Source organism: Delphinapterus leucas, chromosome X, assembly GCF_059928025.1.
Source record: "Delphinapterus leucas isolate spDelLeu-1000000601 "Yukka" chromosome X, BTC_Dleu_Yukka2, whole genome shotgun sequence".
Classification (NCBI taxonomy): domain Eukaryota; kingdom Metazoa; phylum Chordata; class Mammalia; order Artiodactyla; family Monodontidae; genus Delphinapterus; species Delphinapterus leucas.
Genome location: NC_143150.1, coordinates 121,054,031 through 121,080,145, shown reverse-complemented (window position 1 = coordinate 121,080,145; position 26,115 = coordinate 121,054,031). Strand labels below are relative to the sequence as shown.

General features: G+C 39.2%; 2 protein-coding genes across 4 annotated transcripts in view; one reads left to right on the top strand and one right to left on the bottom strand.

The window, feature by feature from the left end:
• FANCB (FA complementation group B) overlaps positions 1–20,130 on the bottom strand; it is a 51,635-nt gene extending 31,505 nt beyond the window's left edge. The window contains exons 1-5 of one of the 2 annotated variants that reach the window (XM_022562697.2): positions 19,900–20,130; positions 12,087–13,136; positions 8,748–8,900; positions 7,590–7,676; positions 2,108–2,236 (exon numbers count right to left, since the gene is read on the bottom strand). In XM_022562697.2, coding sequence (XP_022418405.2) covers positions 2,108–2,236; positions 7,590–7,676; positions 8,748–8,900; positions 12,087–13,019 — 1,302 coding nt within the window. In that variant the 5' untranslated portion in view covers positions 13,020–13,136; positions 19,900–20,130. Of the gene's footprint in view, positions 1–2,107; positions 2,237–7,589; positions 7,677–8,747; positions 8,901–12,086; positions 13,758–19,899 lie in introns of those variants that run through there. The other variant, XM_089904767.1, reaches the window with a different exon arrangement.
• A 226-nt stretch (positions 20,131–20,356) lies between these two features.
• MOSPD2 (motile sperm domain containing 2) overlaps positions 20,357–26,115 on the top strand; it is a 68,513-nt gene continuing 62,754 nt past the window's right edge. For both annotated transcript variants that reach the window (XM_022562679.3, XM_022562677.3), the window contains exons 1-2: positions 20,357–20,475; positions 20,635–20,704. In XM_022562679.3, the coding sequence (XP_022418387.1) occupies positions 20,467–20,475; positions 20,635–20,704 (79 nt within the window). In that variant the 5' untranslated portion in view covers positions 20,357–20,466. The remainder of the gene's footprint in view (positions 20,476–20,634; positions 20,705–26,115) is intronic.

Here is a 26,115-nt window from a genome sequence, read left to right as displayed (position 1 = left end):
CCAACACAGAGCCAGCAGGGATGTAAACCTGGGGTCCATTTTGAAAAATAATCTCACAATATGTGCTCAAGGCATGCTGAGAACAATCCAATCTTTATTTTAGCAGTGACTAACTCTAAACTGTAACTGGAAACTTTTGTATGAATAACAGTGATTAAACTATCTTAGGACAGCTGATCGATTATTGCTAAAATTTTCTTCTTCTATTTTTCCTTATTTAAAAAAAATTCTAGTATAGTTGATGCCAAAATTTTCTTCTTAAAGACCAGGCCACTCACTTATTTCCGCACACATATGGATTTATAATAGAAATGGAAATAGGAGGAGGAGTAATGATGATAATAATACACAACACTTACTGAATGCTTGCTATATGTTAGGCACTGTTCTAAACGCCATTCATGCGTCAATTTGTTTAACCATCACAATAACTCTAGTACCCTAGGTCGGTAGTATTATTATCTACATTTTCCAGATAAGGAAACTTGAGGCACAGGGAGGTTAGGTACCTCGCCCCAGGTCACCCAGTTAGCAAGACTCAGAGCTGGAATCTGAACCAGAGGCAACTGCTTCCAGAGCCCATGTTGCACATTAACCATTACTCTATACTGCCCCTCTATGTGGTAATTACTGAAAAAAGATGTGGGCACTTATATTATAGTGAATGAAACATGTTCCTAGGAATCTGACACTTCTGCCAGTAGCTGTGAGATTTGAGGCAGGCTGTTCACCTGAAACCCGCAGAAATTTTTATTACCTGCCAGAATTGCTCTTAAAGTTAACAATGTAAAGGGCCCAAAACAGTGCCTTGCACGCAGTGGCTTCAATGCACTAATTTGTAACATTTCTTCCCCTTTTCTAACACCGGCAAAATCACCGGGGTCAAGTGGGGAAGGGAAATGGGAAGACTTTGAACAGTGACTTTCTACAGGGACTCGCATGAGGTTTCCCAGGAGATGAGAACAGTAATACAGAAATGCAAGACGATGTGCTTTTGTTTTTTACATTAATGGAATCATATTTTGGGCCAAAATCATCATATGGCTAAGACCGAAATACAGACACAAGGCAAAGAGCATTACAAGAACAGTAAATCTTAAAGGGAGTCAAAGCAAGGCACTAAAGTGACTTGAGGGAAGAAAATGCAACTTCAAGTGTATCTATGTCCAGCTTTTCTTGATTTATCTGTAACTCTGCTATGCTATCTTTCTCTGCAGGGAACGAATGTGCATAAATCCTATTTTTTATGAAGTCAAAGCAGTTTTTGCTCACTTTCTACATTACTATACTGGCACAAGTAACTGCAAGGTACCTGAAGAGGTTCTTACGATGGTCAACCACAAGGGAAACCAGAGTAAAATTATAAAAAGCAGATATGAGGACTAGAAGAGCATAGCAATTTAGGGACATTAAGTAGAGGAATAAATATCCTTAGAAATGAACCATGCAACAGACTAAAAGAATAATTATATTAATGATGAAATTATGTCACCATTAATACAAGGTAAAATAATACTCAGTATATTCTGTTTAAGAAGTCAGAAAACATATACAATTGCCCCTTGAACAAAAGGAGTTTGAACTGCGCAGGTCCACTTATATGTGGATTTTCTTCAATAGTAAATACTACAGTACTACTTGATTGCCAGTTGCTTGAATCTGCAGATGGGGAACCAGGGATACAGATGGCCCAGAGTAAAGTTACTTGTGGATTTTCACTGCGTGTAGGGTCGGCACCCCTGACCCCCATGTTGTTCAAGGGTTAACTGTAATTCACTTAGGAGTAATTTCTATTCAAACTATACAAATAAAACAGTTTAATATTTAAACCTTGTTTAAACAAAAGGACTTGTTCCCCGAGGTTCCTGATAACTGAGATTTTAATATCCTACAGAACAATTTGCAAATTGGTAAAATATTTGGCTTTTTAACCAAATAGTTTTCAATGTAATAAAAGCCCACCATTACATAATCCCTGCCACTTTGCTTCTTGATCCATTGTGCAGCATTTTCTAATATATTCCAATATTCTCATTTAAAGAACTCTTCAATAGCTTATAGGTTTTCAATTCATAAAATGATAAAACGGTCACATGATCAAGTTTACCTCCTCTGCACTTGATGTACTATCATCTTTCCCTTGAAACAGGTTCATTAAAGCCTTGTAAGATTTTGAAATAATTTTTTCCTTAAGCAAGAGATGCTGCTGTAATTCCTGAACAGAAACCAAACCAACCTGTAGAGTATAAAGAAAAATCATTGCCAGAGACACAATTTCAAATGAAACCGAACGTACCAATAATTCAGTATTTTCTCCAAATTTGCTTATTAATTCATTTTTCTACAGACAAGTAAAGAATACGTCTCAGAGCAAAACTATTTACAAAATTTGAGTCTCTAATTACAAAGGAAAATAAACACAGCAAATAATTATAATAGTTTACATATCAAATTGAGAGAATGCCAATGTATTTGCATCTGTTTCACTAGTGAGTTAAGTAATGAATCAATATGAATATGAATAAGTCCAATCAATATTCCTAAAAAGCAAGGCCTACCAACACTCCTACTCCAACAAGAAAACTGTTTTGCTTGTTGAAATAATTTCTGCTTCAAAAAGCAAGACGTATCATTATGAACAGAAATGCTTACCTTTGATTTGATACTGCCTGAAATCCTCTGTTCATATGACCTTTATAGCAAAATTTTAAAGGTAACATGTAACTGTCACACGTTAATTGTTGTGCAAATAAACTCAGTGCTCGGGTCCAGTCTTAACTATCAGGGGGTAAAAACTGGCTCTGAACTGGGCATACAGCAAACCATTCCTTTTATTATACTAGATAAATAGATTTCAGCACTAAGGATGAAACATTCATGAAATATATTTTACTCCTGAAAATTTAAAAAGAGTCGCGTCACTGAACATTTAGAAGCTGCTTCATTTCAGATGGATATCTGAGACTGTTTAAGTATTAATTCAGCTTTTAATATAACATGTTCTTCTAGACTGAAAAAAAACAAGATGCAGCCTGTATTTGCCTTTCTTTTAAATTACATTTTAAGGCAGAAAAATTCTTTTTCCTTTTATCAATGAATAGAAGTTGGAGAGTAAAGACTGAATTCTATCTTCCCTCGGTGCACAAAGCACGTAAAGTGTCTACCTAACGTTTTAAAACTTCATCTGTTAGCCTGCCTCCGAGGGCTCCACGTCATTCACGTTCCATCATTCATTGGCCGAGTAACTCACGACTGTGAGGCCGTGAGATGTACATGTCTGGGGTGGAGAGCCAAGTGTGAAGCTGCTGGAGGGGCAGGGAGTGGAAGAGAAGGCTACACGGGCAGAATGACAATGAGGGCACCCTCAGAAATTATCTGTGGTCTCTCTTCCCTACTCTCTTCAACATGACCCCCACTCCAGGAATAAATCGTGTGTCATTAGACTTCTTAAATATTCTATGTTGTTACAAGTTTTGTTAGAAAATTATGAAAATAAGCCCATGATAACAAATTTAAACAACATAAAAAGACATCTCACCTTCCCTTCCTAGACCCTCAATCCCATTTGCACAGCCAAAAGATTGCTTACCTTTCCAGAACTTTTCCATGTATATGTTAAGGTATGCTTTCATTCTCCTCCTCATAAACAAGACCTACCCCAAACCAAACAGAGGAGCACACTGCACTGCGTGACACTGAATCTTGCTTTCCTGTTCTTATTGTGATCTCTTTCATATGTGCAGAAGAGTTTGCAAGACAAAAAAGCAGTTCATAGACTAATGATGAAGTAGATACCCCTGGAACCACACCCAGGTCAAAAAAGCAGCACTTTAGGAGCAGCCCATGGGCCCTCTCCAATAGAGAACCTCTCTCTGCCGGAGGCAACACTACCCTGGCCTTTCAGGATAACTTCCTTGTTGGTCTTCATCATTTTACCATCATCATATGAACTCCTAAAGAATATGTTTAGTCTGTGTGTGTGTTCTGCTTCTGAACTTTTATAAGTGGAATCGTTCTGTATGTAATCGCTTTTCGAGTCATCTATTTGTCGCTAGTAGCTGCAGCTCGTGCCTTCCACTGCTCTGTAGCATCCCATCGGCTCACTACACCAGTTCCCCTCTCCCTCCCGCTGATGGACAGCTGGGTTATGCCCAGCTGTGGAGCATTACAAACAATGCTGCTGTGAACATTCCTGTACCTAGGCACAAGTGTCTCCAAGGTCCTGGCCTCTCCTTATCCCCTCTAACAAGTGGCTGGAAAATAAAATGCATAGGGGAAAGAACAGTGAGCCGAACTCTAGCTCTAGCTCTGCAAGCCACCTCACATTTCTGGCTCTCCATCTGCTTCCTTGTATGCAAAATGGCGGAGAGGTAGATTTGTTCATCTCTAAAAGGCCTTCCAGCGCTTAGAAATGTTTTGAGCCACATTGAGAGCTAGTGGTAGCATGCGGATACTTGAAACAACATGGACGCTCAGCTATCTCTCGTACGTCCCTGCCTTCCCTCTGTTTCTTTCAGATTTTCCTTCTTTGTCTCTGTTGATACCTTCTAGATAATTTTCTTAACAGTCTAGTTTGCTTATTTGCTCCACATCTCTGAGTCAACTGTTAAACTCATCTGTTTTTTTAAATTTCAATTTAATTTTAGTTTATAGAAATGGTTATTTTCTGTGAATAATTAATCATGATGCCTTGTTTCTTCATGTGCTTAGTTATTCTGTAGGTGGCTCATTTTCTTTCAAAAATTACTTGTGAGATTCAGAAGAGACCTAGGATAAATGTGTATTCCTAGAGAGGATTTTATGTTGTTTGTGCCAGGTGACTAGGGCACTCTTGCTTTATGTTAAATACAAATGCTCCCAGGGCAATAGTAGCATCAGTGTTCTGCTTGCCTCCCTGGGTTCCAGCCTTTAGAGTTTGGCCTGCTAATTTATTCTTATATTTTCAGCTTTTTGAAGCTTTTAAGAATATATTAAAAACATATTTCATCTATCATTTTAAGTTGTTTTTATCATCAGAGTTGATCCAAATAAATTAAATGACATATTACCAGAAGTGGAATTTCTAAAAGTCATGCTTTCATAAATTAAATTATTTTGGCATCATTTAACAATCAGTATAAAGAGGTACCTTAATCATTCTGACAGCTGCACACTATTCCATGGTTCGGTTATATCATATTTACCATACTCCTAATGATGGATATTTAGATTTTGATTGAACTTTGTTTATTAATACTACTTAAATGTTCCTGTAAAATCAGCTTTGCTTACATGTATAAGTATATGTTTAGAACAGATTTCTAGAAGTGAAACTGCAAGAGTAAAAAGATATGTGCAATTCACATTTTAATAGCTATAACAGGTTTCCTTCTGAGGAGGTTGGACCACTTTACATACTCAACAATACTGTTTTAGGGCTTCCCTGGTGGCGCAGTGGTTGAGAGTCCACCTGCCGATGCTAGGGGACACGGGTTCGTGCCCTGGTCCAGGAAGATCCCACATGCCATGGTGCGGCTGGGCCCGTGAGCCATGGCCGCTGAGCCTGCGCGTCCGGAGCCTGTGCTCCGCAACAGGCGGAGAGGCCACAACAATGAGAGGCCCACGTACCGCAAAAAAAACCCCAAAACTCAATACTGTTTTAGAATAATGCCTATTTATATTAAGAAAATTAATCCTTTGTCAAATATGTTCCAATTTCTTTTTATATAATTTGCCTTTTTATTTATTTTACTTTGTTTGGAGCACAGAAGTTTTTAATGTAATCAACCTCTTCCTTTATGGTTCTATGTCCATTATGTTTCATTTATCTACTGTTTACATTCACATCTAATATGTGTTCAGTAAGCATTTACTGAATTCACTTTAATATTAAAATACTTGCAAAAAAAATTTTTAAAGGGCCTGCAAAGTACAAATATTTACTATCTGGCCCTTCACCAAAAAACTTTGCCAGGGATAAAGGAAAAAGATAAATGACAACACAAAGAAATAGACAAATCAGAAAGGAGGGACAACTGGCCTGGCCTCCTCATTAGTGTCACTTTTTTCAAAACGGGGAGAGGGCATAATTCTAGATGAAAAGACCAATGAGACATATAATAATCAAGTGCAAGTGTAAACTGATTGGATCCTGAAAAAAGCAGCCATATAAAAACATTTTTGTGGCAATTGAAGCCATTTGAATATGGACTGAATAGTAAATAAGATGAAGAGATTATTATACTAACTTTCTAAGTGAGTAATGGTATCGGGGTTACATAGGAGAATGTCTTTATTTTTAGGAGATTCCTGCTAAAACACATAGGAGTGAAGTATTAGAAGATCTGTAACTTTCAAATGGTTCTGCAAAAACGTACAAATACATGTACATACACACACACACACAAGCAGAAACAGATGAGGAAATGTGATTTTTTATAAAGTAACAATAGTTGAATCTACATGGGGACTAGAGATAATCACTGTTTTATTCTATGAATTTTCTGTATATTGGAAAATTTTTATGAATGAAAAAAGGCAGGTTACATAAGAACAGGCATCTTATAATCACATTTCCATGTAAACTTGTATATATTCATTAAAAACATCAACAAGAATATGCAAGTTAAAGTGTTAAAATTGGTTATATCACAGTAGTGGAATCATAGGTAATTGTTAGTATCTCTTGAATATTTCTTGGCATAGTCTGAGTATTTTACAGGGAATGTGTGTTACCTTCGTACATTTGGAAAAAAAATCAAAAACTTTTAGAGAGCTTTGTATGGAAAACTTGAAGGTAAACTGATCATGTTTAGAACATGTCATGATTCATCATATTTGCTGCTCCTTTAAAAGAGTTATGGTATGCTGATCCTAAAAACTAGGAAGAATGTGTTTTCAAATGTCAGCCTCTATTTTATCTTATAAGGCTTATTAAATTTACATAATCTTACGACAAAAAGGAATCATGTTTAGATGACACATTTATAAGTAATGTCATAATAGCTTTTACAGAGGTACCAAAAAAGGAAATAGATCCTTTGAAATACAGGTTTCCCCACTACCCAAAAGCAGAGCATGCCTATGAAACCTTTTGAAAGCCATTATGAAATGATGTAAAGCAAAGAAGCAATTACCTTAGGACACATCTTGCTAAGGGATGCACAAAATAAATGGGAGATAAAGCACGGGTGCTCACAGACACAGGTCAAAGCTATGGCAGCTGGATGCTGAGATGCCGAACTCAGTCCCCAGGAAGGAGCTTGGCGGGGTTACTCTCGCTTCTCGGGACGCGAGGTGTAACGGCTCATCGCAAAACAAACGCTGAACGCTATTTTCGCTTTCGCCTTTTTTCATAAAAGCGAAAGTCCTCTTTGGATTTCTTTCGGTTAGCAAAAACAGGTGCTAACGCAGGTCTTTCGTAAAAGCAAAGTGGCATAAAGCAAAGTGGCATAAGGCGAACTTTCGAAAAGCAGGGGATACCTGTACCATATTTTTCCCTCCCAATCACTCAGTTTCTTATACTTTAAGGACCTTTCTTTCAATGGTTTTTCCTTCATTTAGAACAGCACTAATCCAAAAAAGCAAAAGCAGAAAGCAAAGACACTAACTTTCAATCTTCTTTCCAGAGGTGGAACCACCAAATAATTCTCTTTGCCGTCAAATAAGTCATCTTCATTGTAATCCAATGATTCACTCTAATAAATAAAACAATACACTAAAACTGAAATTTTGAAATAAACTGAAAATTCTTAAGATTAACAAAATACAATTAAAGTTTATCCAAAAGGCAGTGTGCCACAATACACATTGTTATATAAAAGACAAGATACATATTTTCCCCCTCATCTTCTCATAACTAGAAAAAAAATTATTATTTCCACTATTACCACCCACCTAACATTTGTATACTGCTTCAAAAAGTATCAGCTTGGGCTTCCCTGGTGGCGCAGTGGTTGAGAGTCCGCCTGCCGATGCAGGGGACACGGGTTCGTGCCCCGGTCCGGGAAGAGCCCACATGCCGTGGAGCGGCTGGGCCCGTGAGCCATGGCCGCTGAGCCTGCGCGTCCGGAGCCTGTGCTCCGCAACGGGAGAGGCCACAGCAGTGAGAGGCCCGTGTACCGCAAAAAAAAAAAAAAAAAAAAAAAAGTATCAGCTTACTAGGCTTTTATAAAATCCCATAACTAGAGAAAATACGAATTATCCTCATTTTACTAATGGAAAAAGAAAACAGAAAAAAAAAACCCTGAGGCTCAGAGATGTTTTATATAGATCTGAAACTTCCAGAGTATTATTTTCCTTATGCTCAAAATCTTAAGATATTATGAACTGTTACTTCTTTTAGTAAAGCAGTTTCGCTTTATTTTGTTCCTTAATTAATCCAGTATCATCATGTTTATTGGTATAAAATGTGCTTTTCAGAAGCAATGATAAAGTTAATTTACAGTATTATTGTCACTTGAGTGAATACCAGATACACTATATTCCAAATTTATAACAAAAACACCTACACTAATATGTATAAAATAGATAACTAATAAGAACCTGCTGTATAAAAATAAATATTTTTAAAAAGTCAATTTGTATAACATTTGCTGAAAGAAGAGTCAATGTACTACTTAAAAGATTCAATGTATGTATTTTTAAAGTTCTAAAAGCTTACTTTAAGTATGAAATCAAAAATATTTAAAGGGTAAGTCAAAAGCTCTAAAGAGCTCAAATTTTCTAAAATGTTCTTAAGTAATGCATAAAAAGTAAACAGAACTTACTGAATAGTTTAAGTTGTCCAGGTCTGTTATTTTAAAGGAACTGAGGCAATCTGAATTCAAGGGGTCCTTAAAAAGTAGCAGTACTTGTTCAGTTCCAGTTCCAAGAAAGTCATCTATCAGTACTGAGCTAACTTTCTCCCACTTAGCAGCAACCTGAAAGAGAGTGTTAAAGAAGGAATAGAGAAAGAAAAAAATCAGATGTGAAGTAAGCTAAATCCTTTTGTTGCACGTAGCTCTAATTTGTCATCTTCAATCTTACAAACAAGCCATGAAAATGGTAGGGTAAACACTAAAAACTAAACTAAAATAAAGATATTGGGAGATGAGAAGACATAAGGAGTCATCAATTTATAAATAGCAAGGTACTGACATTTCTTTATCAACATTTGTCCAGGGACTGTCACGTTCCTGATTTCTATATTAAAATTTTATAATTTATAAATTCTAACACTTCTCATGACTAACTCTAGTGAAGATTCTTTCTCTAACCGGTTAATTTAAGGATGACCCTCACTCCCATAAGCCTTAGTGGATATGTATTTATGATCAAACCAATTAAACAAGGAATTCAGTGGCATTAGGTAACTAGACGGTACTAGCAAACACTTTAAGAGCTCTCAAAGCAGAATAACGTTTAAGAGTCCATATGAAATTAATTAATACCCTAAACTCTGGTAGGACAGAACAGTCATTATGAGGGGCACAGAAGGGGAGGGATCCTAATAGTAGGGCACCTAGAATCACCCTAGCCTAATGAAATGATTTCTTAGGTTTATACAAGAACGTGACACCCCAAGTTTAAAACAGAAGACAACTTCTTAAAGATCCATAAAGCTGAAAGCTTCCAGATTGGTTCCCTAGAAAACTAACACCATGGGGATCAGAAATCTCTTCTCCCTCAGGCAGAAAAGCTGAAACTCCCACTTAGAATCCCGCATGGATACATCATCCTCTAGGTGGAGGGTAGCCTGCATTACAGCAAGAACATAAGACTCAATCTATATAATGAAATATCAATCTTTCCCCTATAAGGTTAATTCCAAAGCAGTGATTTTTCACTCATGCAGGGAGAAAGCTGTAAACTCATATCCTCCCTTCCTCCCACTGCCCCACCATGAATAGCATGGACTATAATGAACCATGTGAAGAGACACTGGTAATAAGAATGTGCTCAGCACGCAAACACCATAGAGCTGTGCACGCATGCATGCACACACAAGCCTGCAATCTCTAGCTCTAGAATAGCGTCATCCAAAAGAAATATACGTGAGCCACAAATGCAAGGCACATATATAACTTTAAATTTTCCAGTAGCCAATAAAAGAAAGTTCTCTAGTAGCAGTAAAAAGGTGAAACTTATTTTATTTAATCTATCTAAAATATTATTTCAATTCAATATAATCAATAAAAATTATTAAAGAGATATTTTATTTCCATTTTTTACTAAGCCTTTGAAATCTGGTGTGTATTTGACATGGACAGCACGTTCTAATTCACACCAGCCACATTTCAAATGTTGAATCGCCACCTGCGGCTAGTGGCTACCGTATAAGACATCGCACCTTTAGAACATATTAGCCTCTTTCTATCTACAACACACCACAATCTGTTTCACATATACCTGACAATGATCTCAATTTTGAAATGCCTGCTACATAGATACTTGTCAAAACTTGCAGAGACAATTTCTTAGTTGTGGCATGTGGTATCTTTAGTTGCAGCATGCGGGATCTAGTTCCCTGACCAGGGATCCAACCCGGGCCCCCCCGCATTGGGAGCACGGAGTCTTACCCACTGGACCACCAGGGAAGTCCTGTGATAGAAAATTTAATTGAGCTTCTAATTAAATGGACAGGGCACATCAAGTAAGGCAGTATCTGCTTTTTTTCCCAAAGCAGCACAGGAACTTAAAAGACTGTATAATGTATTTAAAAAACTACTTTGGAAGATCTTAAACTATAAACACTTCATATCACATAAATGAATGTGCTGATAAACATCTTAAGCCAGGAGGACGCAATGTTAACAAAACACCAGGGTCAGAGAAATATTATCGGAGACGCACAGTTACAATCCTCCAACTTCCTTTTCATTTTCTGCACCTTTTTACTTGTTATTGAATGCTCAATACCAAGTGAGTATTTTAAAGCAATTTCCCAACCTTACATTAAAAGACATGACTACATGTAGATAAAATGTGAATGCTTGCTCAAAGGACAACTCTGAGTTTCAAAATGTAACATAATGAAATTCTCTAAGCAACCGTTTTTAGAAAAATTAATCCATCACTTTTCTCTGGAGAACAATTATTTGTCTCTAAAGGGACAATGATAGATTTCAAGGAATTCCTCTAGATTTCATTTTAAGTTTAAAACGATAATGACCAACTTTTAAAAAGCTCAACAACTGGGCTTCCCTGGTGGCGCAGTGGTTGGGAGTCCGCCTGCCGATGCAGGGGACACGGGTTCGTGCCCCGGTCCGGGAAGATCCCACATGCCGCGGAGTGGCTGGGCCCGTGAGCCATGGCCGCTGAGCCTGCGCGTCCGGAGCCTGTGCTCCGCAACGGGAGAGGCCACAACAGTGAGAGGCCAGCGTACCGCAAAAAAAAATAAATAAATAAAAATAAAAAAAGCTCAACAACTGATTTGAGTTTTCTAGAAAGGTTAATGATCTTATTCTAAGTAAAAATACAAAGCCAATTATTACCAACTCCTGAAAATTTAAAAGTTATAGTAAAAGACAAATAAATAGATAATAATTGTAGTTATGTATTTATGTATTCCCCCAAACTCAAGGGTTTTATGACTCAAAATCGCAAGGCAAAATCCTTATCAAGTAATATTCAGATAATTTTAAGAAAAAGGACTGATGTAACATATATGATTTTCTTTTTAGTGCAGCACTAAAAATTGATTTGGATAATAAGACTCCAGGATGAACCCTATGAAGCACAGGGATGCTTAGTAGGTCTAAGACTATGCCAACTGAATGATTAAAAGTACCATACCTGGGGCTTCCCTGGTGGCGCAGTGGTTGAGAATCTGCCTGCTAATGCAGGCAACACGGGTTCGAGCCCTGGTCTGGGAGGATCCCACATGCCGCGGAGCAACTAGGCCCGTGAGCCACAACTACTGAGCCTGCGCGTCTGGAGCCTGTGCTCCGCAACAAGAGAGGCCACGATAGTGAGAGGCCCGCGCACCGCGATGAAGAGTGGCCCCCGCTCGCCACAACTAGAGAAAGCCCTCGCACAGAAACGAAGACCCAACACAGCAAAAATAAATAAATTAATTAATAAACTCCTACCCCCAACATCTTCTTTAAAAAAAAAAGGTACCATACCTGAAAGTTCTTTTCCCAAACAGCACAAGCATCACTGGCCCTAAAGGATATGACGAAAAGGAGGTCTCCTCCACCTGAATCCATAAGTTGAACTGCACAAGGATCTCCAAACGGAAGCTGGCACACACTTTTAGGAGTCCCATTTTGGAATGAAATCAGCTGATTCTTTTGAGTAAGAGCAATCAGCGACATTCTTAACCGGTTGTTGACAATCTCAGTTGCACAGACATGCACACATGTTATCACACTGGTATAAACAGGAGGGATAATGTATGTATCACTTATTACTTCTTCCCTTTCGAGCGAGTATACACAAAATTGAGTATTCCAAGTTGCATAATCTGATTTTGAAGGCTGTAGGGTACATCCTTCCTCAGATAAGTTACATCTCTTTCGTCCTAACAAAACCATACCTACATTTGCAATCTCCCCTGCCCACTCAATAGAGGAAAACTTAATGGACATAGTAACAACTTTGCCAGTTTGGGAAGAGATATAAAAGAATGTTTGGACATGTCTCCATAAAACTAAAGGGCCATTAAGGACCCTTATGCTGTCCTTCAACTCACAGTGTAGGCTAAAACTCAAACGCTTTTCAAATTTATTGGTACTGTGAAGAAATAGTAGAAAATATCTGAAAACGTTACTCTTTTTAATGCACTGTAACATAATATAAGGCAGATTAATTCCAGTTCTGAAATCTGAAACACAGTTGCAACCTATAATTCTTAAATGAGAGTATTCTTCTTTTATCCTGAAGAATCCAGTGGATTTCTGAACAAATACTCCTGTTCCTCTGTCAAATACCATTCTTCTGACATGTAACACAGTTGTTTTTGTAGGCCCTTCATCTACAAAATTTCCTTTAGACAAACGAAAAACAAGGACTTCTCCATTATAACAGAAGAGCCTTTCTTGTTCATTAGATGACATTGCTTGTTTGCTAGTAAAGCCACAGTATCAAGTCCAATTTTCAAATGTAAATCGATTCCAGTTGATGCTTCTAAACCTAAAAATGAAATGAGGGAAACTGCCATCCAGTAGGCAGAGCTGAAAAGAAAACGCATGTTTTTGTTAGAGAACCATCACATAGGTAACTATAAACTTTGACATTTTTAAGCTTTTTATGCTATTTTAACAATGTCACGCTTATCAAAAAACTGTATCCCGAATATTATTTCTGTACAGCCGTTAAAAAACACAGTTTGCCAAGAATGCAAATAACCACACCACAAAAGATAACCGAATGTGTTAACAGCATCTATTAAAAGGTGTGGGTGCTCTATTATAAGAAACTGCACACATTCTCTCTGGCTCAGGGAATTTCTTAAGGGTTCTACTTCTGTCTCTCAAACCTACCAACCTAATCTGGTTTCTCCCTGTCGGCCTTAGTCCCTCTACAATGACAACTCAGTCAGTCAAGTATTCAAATTAGAGCACTCCCACAGCCCAGGCGCTTGGGTTCCTGCTACCCTGAGAAAGGAGTTCAAACGGACTCGATGGCCAAAATGAAAGCCCAGAAAGAAAAACAGGAGATGCTGTAACATGGCTTTAAAAAAATCTCCATAAGCGTAACAGAAATAAATCTTAAATCTTACTTTGCAAAAACAGCGCAGTTTTACACCCTAAGGAAGTCACTATCCTCATTCAAAGTAGAAGAAAATAGAGATTATAGAGGATCTATAAAATAGAGGATCCTCTATAAAACAGAGGATCAAAATAGAGTATCATTATTATAATGAACACAAGAATTAAATAATAGCTATCAATTATTCACGCTTATTATATGCCAGGTACAATACATGCATTATTTCACTTAAAGCTCACAACTACTCTTTTAAAGTAAGTATTCTTATTATCCCATCTTATAAACAAGAAAACCGTAGTCTAACAAAGGTCAGAAAATTCTTCCAAGCTTACAAAGCTAATCAGCAATGGCACTAGATTTGGAAGAGGGGCCCAATGCCTCCTGAACCTACACTTTTAACCACTACACTGTCCTGGCACACATTCCCTTACTCTGAACACTGGTTATAAGAAAGGCAACTTGAGAGAATTAGTAAAGTAGAATACATAACAAAGGAACACCCCCTCCACTGAACACATGTAAGAAAACATGTAAGAAAAAGATGTTGATGTCTCTTTATCCAGTGGCTATATATGCTGGGTCACTCCTGTAACAGTTACCAAATGCTTAGCATATGCTAAGAACCGTGCACCTTTAGAACACCCTCTGAATGTTGGGCCTGCCTTTTACTAGATGTGTGATCTATGGCAAGTTTCTTAACCCCTTTGTGCCTCACATCCACATCTATGTAATGGGGTGTAGTAACAGTATCTACCCCACAAGGTGCTGGAATTAGCTAATATAACTCACTTGAAATAGAAGCTGGCACATAGAAAGTGCTAATAAAGGCTAGCTACTATCATTCTCATCATCATGGCTGGCTCTGGTTCATACAGTACCTAATCTTAGAAACATCAGAATAGTTGCATACTTAATGGTCTGTGAATGCTGAAATGTCTCCCGTCACTCACTATAAGTAACTCTAACTCATACTCTCTCTTTTCTCTTATTTGTGGATCACTTACACCAGGAAAATAAAGTACTTTAGAAATAAATGAAAACTAGGTCATGTACAAGGAAGTAATATTGTTTTCCTCTTTCAAATGAGAAGCAAACTCCAAAGGCTTAGGTTTTGTTCTTTTAATATAAAAATCTACCAATAGTCCAATTAGAAAAAAATATCACTGAACCATTAATCTATAAATTTAACTTAATATAGCCTGCATTTTATTGAAATGACTTGATTTAGAGGGAATTCTACTTAAAAGCAGACTAGATTAGTCAGCATCTACATTCGAATTGGAGATGCTGCACCTTATTGTCTAACTTCCAAATACATGTGGTTTTAAAATATGCTCACAGCAACTAAGCCCATGTGCCACAACTACTGAGCCTGCACTCTAGAGCCCACGTGCTGCGACTACTGAAGCCCACGCACCTAGAGCCCATGCTCCGCAGCAAGAGAAGCCACCACAATGAGAAGCTGGCGCACTGCAACAAAGCGTAGCCCCAGCTTCCCGCAACCAGAGAAAGCCCGTGCGCAGCAACGAAGACCCAACGCAGCCAAAAAAATAAAATAAAATATGCTCACAAATTTCTTTGAAATTCCTTCCATCAAGAAGGAACTCTCCTCCCCTTGAGTGAGGCCTGGTCATTATGACTCACTTCCAGCCAACAGAATACAGCAGAAGACTGGGTGACAGAGCATGGTGGTTTCCTCAGTGACCTGTTCCTCGGCTCACTTGCACTGGGGAAAGCCACCTGCCGTATCATTAAGACACTCGGGCAGCCCCGCGGAGATGTACACATGGCAAGGAACTGTGGCTTCCTGCCAACAGCCAGCAAGGGACTGAGGCCTTTTGCCAAGAGCCATGTGAGTGAGCCTTCCAGGGATCCCATCTCCCAGCTCCAGTCAAGTTTTCCTGAGCAGACCCACCCTGGCTAAGCGGCTCCCAAATTCCTGGTCCTCAGAAATTTTAAGTTAATAAATGTTTGTTGTTTTATGCTGCTCAATTTGGGAGTAATTTGTTATGCAGCAACAGATAAATACATTCCTCTATGGCACTTGGGTTTTTTTTCCAAATCAAATTGATGATATTGCTTTTGAGAATTTCAAGAAGTATTAGTGAAGTAACTGGAGATACTACATCATAATACAAACTAGCAGAAGCCAGTTTCCTGGCTTGTTGTTAAGCAATTCATGCGAAGATCTGGGACAACAGGTACCCCAGAGTAGTTTCAGCTTCATCAGTAAAGAAGATACATAGGGTAACCAAAGGTGTGGCTTTTAATTATGAAACTACGTTTTACTTGAAAGGAAATACACATATTGGTTATATTACATCAAAATGTATGACTACTAATTTATTTCAAATTTCCCACAGACATCTCAGACCTCTTAGAAGACTTCTAAGAAAGTTTCCTTTTTTAGCACTAAATGATATATTCTTTTTTAGCATTATATATTATAAATATAAATTATATATTCTGAGGTAAAGATCTAAACACTCATTGTCTTTTACTACCTACTCACTTCAAAAGGTGTTCAGATTTCTTAATACTAAAAACAACCAAAAATACCTTCTGTCCAGGAAAGGATTTTGTTATTTTAATATTAAATGTCACAACTAATGTGTCATCAACACAATGCTCTTGTTCACCAACACCCAAGTGTGACAGGAGTAAGGAGGATCTTAGTGGTAAGACCACTAAGTAAAAGGTCACAGAACCGTCCCCTTCAAAAATCTTTGGAGTATGTATTGTTGCACCTTCATAAAGAAATGAGTTAGGAAAATCAGGCCCCTTACATTCTATTCTTTTAATGCTATCACCAAGTTCCTTAACTTAGAAACTTCTTTCTTCCAATTCTCTGATCCAACTGCCACTATGATGATTCAGGCTTTCATCTCTCATTTACGTTGCGATAAAAGCCCTTTAATCAGTCTTCCTTAATCTAGTCTCTCTCCCCTGCAATATATCCATTCATTTATCCTACCTCAGTTATTGTTCTAAAACACAAACTTGACTGGGTAACTGTCCCCTAATTTAAAAGCTTTGCATGCACTTACCGCCACTCCTCCGCACCCCCCAGATCTACGATCTATGATCCCTAAACTACTACCTGGAAAGACAGATGCGAAACAGTGTACTGAACGTATGAATGACATAGAGATAAAAGGGTGCAAGCCACTGCTAAATTATAATCCTATTATCCTATTATAATCCTAACCCAACATGCTTTTAGCATGAGCTCTAGGCAAAAAGCAAACTTCTTCTCATGGACTTAGACTCAAATAGATTTAAAAAACATAACTGTTACATAAAAGGTCATTATTTTTTTACTTTTAAATACTACTGCAAAAACATGCACATTTTTAAGGTAAGTTATTCTAAATGGACCATCTTCAGGGTTAAAAATTAGAAACTATAATATATTTATAAAGATAAATTTTTCCTCAAAATTTCTGTTATCTCAAGGCTTACTGAATTCACATATCTGTGAATACCTGTTTTACTTTATACTATGCAACATCTTTTTTAAAAGTAAAAGTTCTGAGTATATGTACATAAGACAAACCTTTAAGGCTATGGAATAAGTGGTAATGTTGTTTTTTCAGATAGAAATAATCTGGAAACAAACCCAGGTTCAATTTAGAGGTTCTTAAACCAATATAAACAAGCCTTGATTAATCAAATCAGGACACCAGGCTTAGTATTCCAGCCTATTAGTCACTTGACTTTTTACTTGGTACTCTTATAACAGTGGCTGCAGAATAAAACAGGTAACTCAAACCAGTTAAGTTTTACCTCCTGTTTCAGCTCTGGAGGAGGGTGGCGGAGGGAAGGAGGGAGGGGAGATTTGGATGCAGATTATTTGTAAAATACTAGGTAGTTAATTTGAGCTTTTCCTGTTCTGTATTACCACACATCAAAGTTGACTGTATATATTTCACATACAAAATGGCAACAGATGTGTGAGTATACTAGAAAAACAATACATGCTAACCTAAATATAGTAGATGGGCAACGAATTATCACCCTTCTCTCCCAGCCTCCCACCAAATAAACAATGTTCCCGTTTAATGCTAATAATAACATTTGGCATTATAAATTTCAGAACTCTTAAATAAACTACAAGTCTGGTTCAGGAAGATCCTAAAAGACACTATATTATCTGCAGGTGAAAGCTATAAAATTCTTAAGAAACCAATCGATAGATTGCGACCAATGGAAAGTGTCTTTGGAATTCTACCTTTGGAAAAAAGATAGAATTAAGACTCCCAACTAACAACTTCACCTAATAATATTAAACATAAACTTATGAGCGTAATACCCATAGATATCATTTTTCCAACATATAGGACATTGTTTACCTAAGTAAATTAACTTGGCTACAGAATGGGTCCACTGTTAAAACTTTTTCTACCTATATACCTAGGTCATTTGTTGGGGCTTGCCCAGAATCAGTCTCCCCTTTCCCTTTCCCAACAACACTTAGTGTACCTGAAATGTAGATGAATGTGGGGGGATGGTGGTCCACTAAGAGAATCAGGAAAGATTAAATTAAAGGTTCTTGATACCATACTAAGGAATTCTAGCTTTCTCTAAGCAGTGATAAATCACTGAAAGATTTCAAAAATAGAAATCACAGGGGCTTCCCTGGTGGCGCAGTGGTTGGGAGTCCGCCTGCCTATGCAGGGGACACGGGTTCTTGCCCCGGTCCAGGGGGATCCCACATGCCGCAGAGCGGCTGGGCCCGTGAGCCATGGCCGCTGAGACTGCGCGTCTGGAGCCTGTGCTCCGCAACGGGAGATGCCACAACCATGAAATGCCACAACCGTGAGAGGCCCGCGTACCGCAAAAAAAAAAAAAAAGAAATCACAGGATTGTACTTCTGAATAATAAAGATCCTGGTGACAGTGTTGAAGATGGGGGAGTGAATTGAGATTGGAGGAGGAGCCATCAGTTAGGAATTCATTACAAGTACTTAATTAAAGGGAGACTTTGGGAGGCAATTTAGCAGTAAACAGAAATGCATATACCCAGCAATTTCATTTCTAGATATGAACCCAGAGAAATAATCCTACATAATAATGCACAAAGACATTGCTCTAGAATGTTCACTTTGCCGTTATTTGCAATTTTTTTTTTGAAAAGCAAGAACTTCAATGACCACCAATAGGGGAATGAATACAGATGGAATATCATACTACAGTTAAAAGGAATGAATTAGATGTGTATCCTTGGGGCTAGACTTCAAAAGTCAAATGAAAAAAATTAAGTTGAAGAAAAATGTATACTGTAGTACATTATGTATCAAAATCAAAACACATAAAACAGCATGATATATTTTGTTTACCTGCAATGGCTGTATTCCCTGACTGCTCTCTCTATGCCAGGCACTGTTCTAAGCACTTTGGACTAATTCATTCCTCATGACGTTCTTATGCTGTAGGCAGTATTATCCCATTCTACAGATGGGGAAACTGAGGCATGGAGTTTAAGGCCTACAGATAGGAAGCGATAGAGCCAGGATTCAAACCTAGGCAGCCTGGTCCAAAGCAAAAAAAGCAAAGGTGCAAAGATTCATGCCAAATCCCAATGACTACTGATTTTGGAGAAGAGGAATATCAGAGTAGGGGAGTGGAGCCAGAGAGAGGCTTTAGCCATATCTGAAATACTATTTCAAGGGCGTATTCAAATACTTTTTAAACAATGTTCATTTTTCCCCCATTAAAAAAAAGTGAACATATAAACAAAGTTTGGGGCAAAAGAGTGTCCATCGTGGTTGACTATGGCTGGTGGGAATATGGGGACCGTTCTTACAACTTCTTGGTAGTCTTCTGTTGCGAAAACCAAAAATGTCTCCAGACATGGTCAAATGTCCCCCGGGGGGGCAAAATGGCCCCGGCTGAGCACTACCTTAATTAATAAACCGTAAGACACTTTACATCTTTTAACTCTATATACCTGTTTTAAAGATGTCAAAGATATATTCTCTGTTTATTTCACCCTCCAAGTGAGAAAGATGCTGCAGAGGTGAAGAAAGTGTCAAGCGAAATAATCCCCGAATAGAGTAACCACTTGGAATAATCTAGTTATCCTTCCAGAGAAGTGTGGGCACAGGCCCCGGGTAGCCCACTTCCTTCGCGCTCTTCCGCAATAAAGGGACTAGGGGAGCAAAACCCTGCGCCGCCGCCAACCCCTCGGCGAAGGCTGGGTCAGGGAACACGCCGCCGGCCCTACCTCAGCGTGTGAGGCTCCAGCACACCGCAGCCGCCACGTCCCCAACGTCGCAAAACCGCTCAGCGCCAGGAGGCTCCAAACCTCCCGCCCGCGCGCTGCATCTTGGGAGGCCCAGGCCGGAGGCTGCGTCCAGCGCAAAGAAGGCGGAGCCTGCCTAGCGGCCAGAACCGGGTTGCCAAGGGAGGCTGAGGAGGCGAGGCCTCCGGGGAATGTTGTGAAAGCGAATAGCAGGAGGAGCTAGCCAGTGCTGAGCTTGAAGAGGGAAGCGCCCGCTATCCCCCGGTTGGCGGGGGCGGGTCCGCAGTGCAGGAGACGTCGGGGGGCGGGGCCCGAACAAGAAGTGAATGGGAAGCCAGGTTGAGGGCCTGGTCCCGCCTCCATTCCCAGGCGGCCGCACCGGATTGGGCGGCGCGGCGGCGCTGCTGCCCGCCTTCCGTTGTCACGCGACCGCCTCCACCTCCCGCCCTTCCCTCTTTACCTCCGGGCCGGCTTGCCCTGTGATGAGATAGTCGGACCGCAGTCGTGGAAGTGGCGACGGCAACTGCAATCACGTCCACGACCGCGACCATGGCCGAGGTGAGGAGCCGACCGCACCGCTGCCGAGCCCCTCCAACTCGGACCCCGAAGCCGCCTCTAAGCCTCGGGGGCCGTGCGCCCAGGTGCAGGTGGGCTGGGCAGCGGGGAAGTGGGATGGAGCGCGTAATGTCTAAGCGTCCCTTCGTGTCTCCCTTATAGTATCAAGCCCAGAATAAAGCCAAGCTCATCTCTGACGTCCGACGGAGGTTCGAAGCTGAGTATGTGACAGGTGGGTACCGCAATCTCGGTGTTGAGGCAGGTGTGAAATGAGCGTCCCCAACTTTGCTGGGGTGTTTGCGGGAGTCATTAGGGACCATTTCGATCCTCACGGGGTTAGGGACCGTGCCCTCCACGTTTCCCAGGTTTTACTCTGCGTAATATGGCAAGGACACTGCTCCATTTGGGCAAGTGATGCGTCCATTGATTCCTAAAGGGTTAACGTAAGTTGGAAGTGTTTTGAGCGTCTCGAGTTTATGGAACTTGCAGGACACTTGTCAGGCCCTCAGCTCAGGTGACACTGTACCTCTAATGACCTTTCACGAGCAACAATCGAGAAAATGAACCTGGAAACAGCTGTAATACTACTCACGTGTGCTTAATTGGGGATCTGAATTCCTCGGCCATTTTGCCTAATTGTACTTCCTACAACCCAGCAGGCTACCCACGAAGTAGGCCCTCTCGTGCTGGAGCAAGTTCTTTCATCCCACACTGTACATAGCAAAGTACCTGTGAGTCCAGAATTGATTTATTGGGTGAACGTTCTGTGTCCAGATGTCACAGATAACTTGAGTTGTCCAATATTTAACTGATGATTTAATCTTTGTACAGTAATTTTCAGAAGCCTGTAGGATAATGTATTATAAATATGGAATAAATAGTCTAATCCAAACCCTGCTACTTACTAGCTTGCTTGTCTTCTCTGAGCCCCTGATTCCATAAGTGTGAAATGTGAATAATTAGGTTAGGAGAATTAAATGAAAAGGCATATATTAAACTGTGTAGCATGGGGTTAGCATATAGTAGGCTCTCAGTATTTTTCCTCAGTAGTCTTTTTGGTTATGTGAAAGGAGTTCAGCTTCTACGTCTTGATTTTAGTGCTGAGCGGAGGTTCCCTACAGCTTTAGACTGCCCTAGATGGTATGTCAGTTAATGACCTAGAACAAATAAAGAAATATGTTTGGAATAACCTAGTCAGTAAATCTTTTCATCCCTCCCTGTCAGTTTTCTTCACATTCCAAACTTTGTACCAGAGAGTTGCAAAAGCACTTGATTCACTTGTAGCCCAGAGATCTCATTTCTAATAAGATAGCTGGTTCCAGTAAAGAGAGAATTCTAAAATTGCTTTCTGTATAAATGTAACTCTTAGAGCTACATGGTTTATAACATTGTAAGAAGTAACCCAGAACTTGACCTAATGAGCTAGTTCTCCCTAATGGTCATTTACTTAGGCCCGAGGGAGGAAGCAGGATATAGTCATGGAATTTAGCGATAGATAAGATCTTGAAGGTCATCTTGGTCCAACCTTCTCATTTTTACAGTGAAGAAAGTGAGCTCTAGAGAGATGAAGTGATTTGCTCAAACGCCCTAGTGTTAGTAGCTAGGCCGGGGCTGGTGCTCGGGTCTTCTGAATTCACTCTAGTGATCTTTTGGCAGCACCGTCATGTCTAATTAGATCATGGCACTCCCCAGCTTGAAACCCTTCAGTACCTTTCTGCTGTGTTTAGCATAGACCCCAATTCTTTATGGTGGCCTACACTGTGAGGCCATGTATGCACGAGCTGGATGAGCTCCATCCTCATCTTTTACTACTCCTCTTGCTTAGTACAGATTTCACCACTGCCCACAGTAAGAAACGTATTATACGTTGTAACTTAGTACACACGCACACACATAACTGAAGCAAAAGTTCATTAAAGAATACTTATGCTGAAAACCTATGACTCCCTGATAGCATGACCCATAAAATTGACATCTCAACCTACAAATGTGACCCACAGTTTGAATAACATGACCAGCCACACTGCTGCTTTTACACACTCCAGATGGACTGACTGTTTCCATCTCGGGACCTTTCCAGTTCTCTCTGCCTGGAAGGAAGGCTCTTTATAGGGAGTGAGCATGGCTACGTCCTTCTTTTCTTTTCCATCTTGGTTTACATGTATACGAGAGACCTTTGCCAATTATTAAGTAGCCTCCCTGTCTTGTCTCCTTTAGGGCTCTTACCATAACCTGTAATTTCCTGTTCATTTGTTTCCTTATTGTTCATTTCCTTCAGTAGAATGTCTGTGGGTCTGGGGCAGCCTTTGGGCCTTGAGGGCAGGGTCTGACTCGCCTCTGTATACTTATCACAGCTCTGAATACATAGTCATTGATTGAATACAGCAATGCTTAAATACATACATATGAAGATGAGTCCAAGTCTATATTAAGAGCTGTCCTGACCATCTCCCCTCCCCCACCAAAATCTGGCAAAGAGCAGCCCTCACAAAATGTCTCCTAAAGACCAGTGTTATTTCAAATTAAAGCACTGTCTGGCATTAAGTATAGGGAGGGTTTTGTCACACCTGGGGATGTGTGAATGTACGTGGGTGAGTTATCTGCATAGCCATTGCAAATATTAATTAATTTAAAGACTTGCGTTGGAAAGGAAAATAAAAGTTCTTTAAAGACTTTCTCCCCTCAAAGTTTCAGTTGTTTCCTGAAATACAGCACTGGGTAAAGGTAGAGTAGGAAAGTGGTGAAAAGGGTTTTTTGATTTGCCTGTGTTCTCCCTTTCAAGTTTACTTTTTAGAAGTTAGGTGTTGAGAACATCCACTTTCCTCCTTCCTCTTTCATTTTCCCCTTATTGTTAACAATATTTTGTTTCAGAAGAGGCTTAAGGCAGGCTTAAGCAAACATGATGTTTTTCCTAAAGGAAAATATTATTTGCAAGTATGTTACCTTACACACTGGCTGTACTCCAACACCTCCTTGGGGGGTAGGTTCTCGGGAATTCTGAGCATGTTTTTGTTTCCACAGAAATTAAGTTACCAATTATGGATAGATTTGTAGCTGCAAAAAGAATAAAATCTAAGTCCATAATTGTTGTAGCAATACTACTGTTTCTGTCCTCATTGTTTCTGTAAGAAATTTCATGCTGAGTCTCGAATGAGAAACATTTTCCCTTCTATCTTCCTCCTTCTTGTGGCCAAGGAAAGAGACTAATCCCTTGTGACAATAATGTATTCAGTTCCTCACATACTATGTGCTTAATTCTGGGAAACAGTGTGTCAGTATTAGAGAAAGCGCCAAAGAAGGATAGAGCCCCTTCCTGAACGACTACAATCTAGTAGAGTCATCAAAACAGAGCTCTATCAAGAGGAATGAGTGCTAAAATCATTTCTGTAGGAGTCAAAGAGCAGGAAAAAATCACATCTAATGGGGGTGACTGGGTTAGCACCGAGTTAGGAAAAACTTCTTAGAAAAGGTGGTGTTTCTCAAGAACTTTGGAAGATGCTAGAATTCGGCTAGGTAGAGATTGTGATCCAGGTGGCTCAAATAGTTCAAGCTGAGATGCTTAAGTGAAAAGGTGTGGGGCTTGTTTGGGAAGCCATAGGAAGTCTGCTTTGATGAGCCTTAAGGAGGGTAAGCATACCTGCCTAAAAACAGTGGGAATATAGCGTAGAGAGCCTTGGCCACCAAAGCGATGCATCTGTACTTTATTGAGTTTGAAGAGCAACTGAGAGGTTTGTGGGTTTTGTAATTTTAGGTTTGTTTTCTGACTCTATAAGTATATGAATTCATTTAAATAAATTTGGGTGATACCAGAAACAGTCTGGAGAATCTCCCATAAGCTTATCATCCAGAGATAGCTCTTCTAACAGTGGGTGCATTTTTTTCTGGCCTTTTTTTCTATACATTAAAAAAATAGTTAAAAGGTCATTCTGTATGTAGTTTTTCTGTGTTGCATTTTTTTATTGACATGATCTTATTTCCCCATATTACGAAGTAAGCCACGTTTTACATTACCACTTAATATTCAGTTGTATAAATAAAAGAATTTTCTTATCTTTTATCTGAAGTAGTCCCTTTTGGACATTTAGATTCTTTCCAGTTTTTTGTTAATACAATATTTTGCACAGTAGTTCAGATTTTTTCCTTAAGAGTCACGTGTAGAAGTAGAATTGTTGGTTTGAAGAGTGTGAATATTTTAAGATACTTCATATGTATGCTTAATTCTCCTCCATACAAGTTGTACCACGATTCATTCCCACCAGCAGATATGAAAGTGTTAGTCTCACCACAGCTTTAGGATCATTTCTTAACTCATGCTTCTTTGTTTGCATTTGATTACTAATGAGAATAAACTTCTTTTCATATGTTTACATGCATTTGTAGTTAAAAAATTTTTTTTCTTTAGTATGGGTTTTAAAATTGGTTTGGGCTTTTCTTGTTTATGTCACTTGGACTTTTTTCCTTTTTTGAATGTATTCAAACTTATCCATTCCTTTGTGGTTTCTCCCATTGCTGTTAAGTTTAATAATTGTCTCTCATCCAATAACTTTTTCTAGTCCTTTTGTTTTGTCTTGGCCTCTTATTTTTAACTTTGAAATATCTTTTATGTACAAAATGTATAAAACATGAATGAAATAAACACCCATGTACTCACTATTCAACAAAAGAAAAAGAACTTTGTGGGTATCCTCAACCCGGCCATTCACAGGGCAGCTGCTTATCCTACATTTGCCGTTACTCATTCTCTTGCTTTTCATTAGCTTTACCACCTGTGACGTATTCCTCACCAGTACTCTATTAAGTTGACCTCTTTTTTGAACTTGAAATATCAATAAAAGCTGAATATTCTTTTTCCATGACTTGCTTCTGTTGCTGGAGAGTCATTCATACTGTAATTGATTCCTTTTTATAGCTGTGTTGTAGCTCACAGAATGAAAATACCAGTTGATGGATTTGGGGTTCTTTCTAGATTTTACTATTATGTACAATGCTGCTTTAAACATTCTTAGATATACCTGGGGCCTAGACTTTCTCTAGGGCAGCGGTTGTCAAAGTTGGCCTAGGAATTAGAGTTCCTTGAGCCCATTTCGAGGGGCTTGAGACTCCAAAACTGTTTGCATAATAACACTGAGACATCATTTTCCTTTTTCACTGGCATTCTCTCACAGGCATACAGTGGCGTTTCCCAGAGGTTACATGGCACGTGATATTGCTCTGACAGATGATAGAATGTGTGCTCGTGTGTCCTTATATTTGTTTTCTGTTATAATACCTAATATAGTAACTACCAGTAAATATAACCCATATAAACAAACAAACTCTTTAGAACCCTCACTTATTTTTAAGAGTGTAAAAGGGGTCTGGAGACCAAGAAGTTTGAGAACTGCTGCTCTAGTTTGTAGCCAACAGTGAAACGGGTGGGTAGTAGAATAGGCACACGGTCCACTTTACTAGATAATGCCAAACTAGTTTCCAAACTGATTGCATCTGTTTTCATTTTAACCAGCACTTTTTGAGTGTCCTTATTTTTCTACATCCTGAAATCTGGCATTGTTAGTGTTTTTTTTAATTTTTGCCCATCTGATGGGGGTGTTGGGATATCTCATTGTGGTTTTAATTTGCATTTCTTTAAGTACCAGTGAGTTT